Source organism: Rhagoletis pomonella, unplaced genomic scaffold, assembly GCF_013731165.1.
Source record: "Rhagoletis pomonella isolate Grant_MI unplaced genomic scaffold, Rhpom_1.0 Rhpom_scaffold_00003, whole genome shotgun sequence".
NCBI classification, from domain to species: domain Eukaryota; kingdom Metazoa; phylum Arthropoda; class Insecta; order Diptera; family Tephritidae; genus Rhagoletis; species Rhagoletis pomonella.
In genome coordinates this window covers 38,097,978-38,101,132 of record NW_023458557.1, presented here as the reverse complement: position 1 = coordinate 38,101,132, position 3,155 = coordinate 38,097,978, and the positions used below count along the sequence as shown (strand labels likewise).

At 35.2% G+C, this 3,155-nt stretch overlaps 1 protein-coding gene across 1 annotated transcript; it reads right to left on the bottom strand.

The window, feature by feature from the left end:
• Nucleotides 1–223: 223 nt before the first annotated feature.
• Nucleotides 224–2,436, bottom strand: LOC118736564 (galactosylgalactosylxylosylprotein 3-beta-glucuronosyltransferase S-like). Its single transcript, XM_036466624.1, has 2 exons — nt 2,109–2,436; nt 224–442 (listed from the first exon to the last, which is right to left on the bottom strand). Exons 1-2 carry the CDS (start codon nt 2,272–2,274, stop codon nt 390–392), a joined length of 219 nt encoding a protein of 72 aa, XP_036322517.1. The 5' UTR covers nt 2,275–2,436; the 3' UTR covers nt 224–389.
• Nucleotides 2,437–3,155: the final 719 nt, after the last annotated feature.

The following is a 3,155-nucleotide window of genomic DNA, read 5'->3' as shown; positions in this document are numbered from 1 at the left end:
CGCTTAGACTTTGTTGCTTTTTCAATTTTTCCTAATAAACAATCGTGGTACAAAGCTCAATAAAAATATTAAAAAATAAAATGTTAACAAGCCATAATAACATTGACAAATACTTTACTTTTCTTTTTAATGTATTCATTGGCTAAATTAAACAAATAAACAAATAGATATGAACCAAATCGGACTATCAATACGAGATTTTCAAATATCTCGACACCTGCGCCACCTATCGGATTAACTCATACTTCGTATTGCATTGTCATCGGGTTCTGAGCCAACGGTGAAGTTTCAAGTCTATAGGTCATTGAGAAGTTGATCAAAAATTTATTGCAATATTTGCCCCTAACAAACATACATACATACATACCTAGAGAGCAAAACAAGGAGTTTTAGTTCGGATTGAAGTTCCACTCTACAGGAGTTAGGCTTTCGATGCGTTCTCCTTGTATATATATAAAAACAAGAAAACAAACAGAGCAAGTGAAATAATGGCTTGTGAAATAGAGGCACTTCAAAATTTTCACACAAAAATGTAACAATTCCCCTCTGCAATGAAAAATTGTTCACGGAGAAAAAGGCTTAAGCGACACTGCGGGCACAAAAAATTGAAATAGAGTACAATTAAGCACTTAAGCCAAAATTGCTTTCGCTATAACTTTGTAACGGTACTTCGTAGGACTTTGAAATTTTGACAGCTGGTGCGTATGATGGTAGGTAATCCGCCAAAAACAGAAAACCGAACAGGTTGTTGCTTACGCCCTTTTGGCGGTTAGGGCTCGATATATTGGCGTAAGAAGATAAAATTAGTCTATTTCTAAGAGGTTTTTGCTTATTGTGACGCCCCTATAAAGCAAACTATATTTAAGTAGCGCACGTTGGTGAGGAGGGTTCAACAAATATTTTGCGAAAAACCGGAACAAAATCGGTTCAGTTTAAGCTGAGGTGTGAGGGAACATACACATTATTAGGCTTTATTTTATAAGATGTAGGGAAGATATGTATTTCTTACTGGCAAATACTAAATAGTTACTTGTAAAAATTTATCCAGTAACAATCCAGTAAAACTTGCAAGTTTAGCTGTCATTTGCAGTCTCTCGATCTCTTCTACTTCGCTCTTTTCTTACAAGTCTTGTAAGAAACCCAGGGCCTTCGAGAGAAAACTCGGGCCCTATACATAAATTGTATTAATTTAAAAGAATGTGATAATTTTCTTTAATTTATAGAGTCAGAAACAATCAGCACGAATCGGAATAAATTTATAATGAAAGCCTACCACGAAGGAGCAATTAAATTGTAAAAAAATTAAAAACATGTTATGGTTCTGACATATTGGGTCCCTTAAAAAGCATGGGCCTGATGAAACCGCCAGCTAGAAAAATTCCAATAAAATTGTTACTAGTTATTACTGGATGTGTAAAAAATCACTACTATATTTACATACATATGTACGTTAAAGTGCAATGATGATTGCCTATCCATCAAAAGTGCAGAAAATAAATACGATATACTACTTGTCAAATGTATGATAAGCAAGGCAATGGATTTTCGCTACGCCCCTTTATCAATTATTGGCCTTTCCCGAGGCCAAACTAATTTGAACTGGAGAGTATATTAGAAGATCTACTAGTTCAGTCTAGACTTAAACGGTTTGTCCAAACCAACTTCGGACAGACCAGTTTATCCTAGGATATACCGGTATATCCTATCGCATGTTGGTAGAACTAGTTTGGCCTAAGAAAAACTAGTTTGACCGTAATATTTGGTTTGGCCGGTAACATATAAATACAACATATATAACATATAATAACAACAGAGGACTGATAATAGACCTTGAGGTGTGTCATTACAAAAAAATTATCAAGGCTGCTCTCGCACCATGGTTTGATTTTTTAACGATCATTAGTTAAGCGCCCGTTATAGCTTATTTAATGAATGTTTCTGAGTGCGAAATGTAACCTTTCAAATGGTGTTTAGCAGGTTGAAAAGCGATTAGTATAAGAGCGTAAACTATGCGCAATACCGGGCGAAAGTTGTAACCACTAGTTTTTAATAAGTTGAAGCAACTGATCAGTTTAATAAAACGACATTTTAGTTTATATTTATCTTACCTAATTTTATGAGTAAGTCATCAATATATACGTTGCAAACATGGTAATCATTTGCAACTATCCAATGAAGTCGCGGCACATGTAAGAGCGTGTAAGCTAGCCGAATGAGTTCAGGTACCTGTTCCCTGCGTGGATATGTGGGTGTTACAAAGTATATTAAAGTCATTGTTTCATAATCGTGGACAGGTCGATTTTGAATAAAAAATCGATTATCTGTAAATACTTCGTTGCATACTAGTTGTGATTCATTGACCCGAGTACGTGCTGAGTCATCTGAAAAAAAAACAACATTCCTGTTTAATTCTGTTGAAAAAGTATGCAGTCCTAGTCATTTGAATAGCGCACCCCTGGATTCTCAGTATGTACAGTTTTCCTTTTGTAAATCCGATTTAAAAAAAAATAAAAAATTTCACCAGAGGGGTGCGCTATCCCAATGAACTGCAGTGAATAAGTTAATAATATTTTTAGTAAAATTTCGGATATTCAGTTTTGTTGCCCATAATGGGTTGCCAGATTTTTTTTAGGCGAAATCAGCACCTTAGGCCTTTTCATGCTATCTATCTATAATATTTATATAAAAAGAAATCCCTTTTTCATGAAATTAGCTTTCAGCAACCACCATGTCATAGGCCAAAAAAAAATTACGTTTTCCCGGTATGTGGACCAGGGACAGATCTATTCGAAAAAATCTTATTATGGTCCGATTTGCTTAAAATGTGGTACGTAGGTATCTTTTTGCCTAGATTAGCATATAGGATCCTTTTTTTTTAGGAAGTGGACCAGGGACCGATGTATTGGAAAAAAACGCATTTATGGTCCGATTTGCTTAAAATTTGGTACGTATTTATGTAGCTTTTTGCCTAGATAAGCATATAGGATCCTCTTTTCGGGAAGTGGACCAGGGACCAATCTATTCGAAAAAATCATATTTATGGTCTGATTTGCTTAATATTTAGCACGTAGGTAGCTTTTTGCCTAGGTTAGGATATAGATATCCTCTTTTTCCGGGAAGTGGGCCACGGAACGATCTGTTCGAAAAAAACGTAT

What these genes read in the sequence shown, in the direction of transcription:
- LOC118736564 (XM_036466624.1), bottom strand. Translation starts at nt 2,274, where the DNA reads ATGACTTTAATATACTTTGTAACACCCACATATCCACGCAGGGAACAG. An exon ending in TGACTTACTCATAAAATTAG is followed by an intron (nt 443 to 2,108) that starts GTAAGATAAATA and finishes TATATATACAAG; the next exon opens with GAGAACGCATCGAAAGCCTA.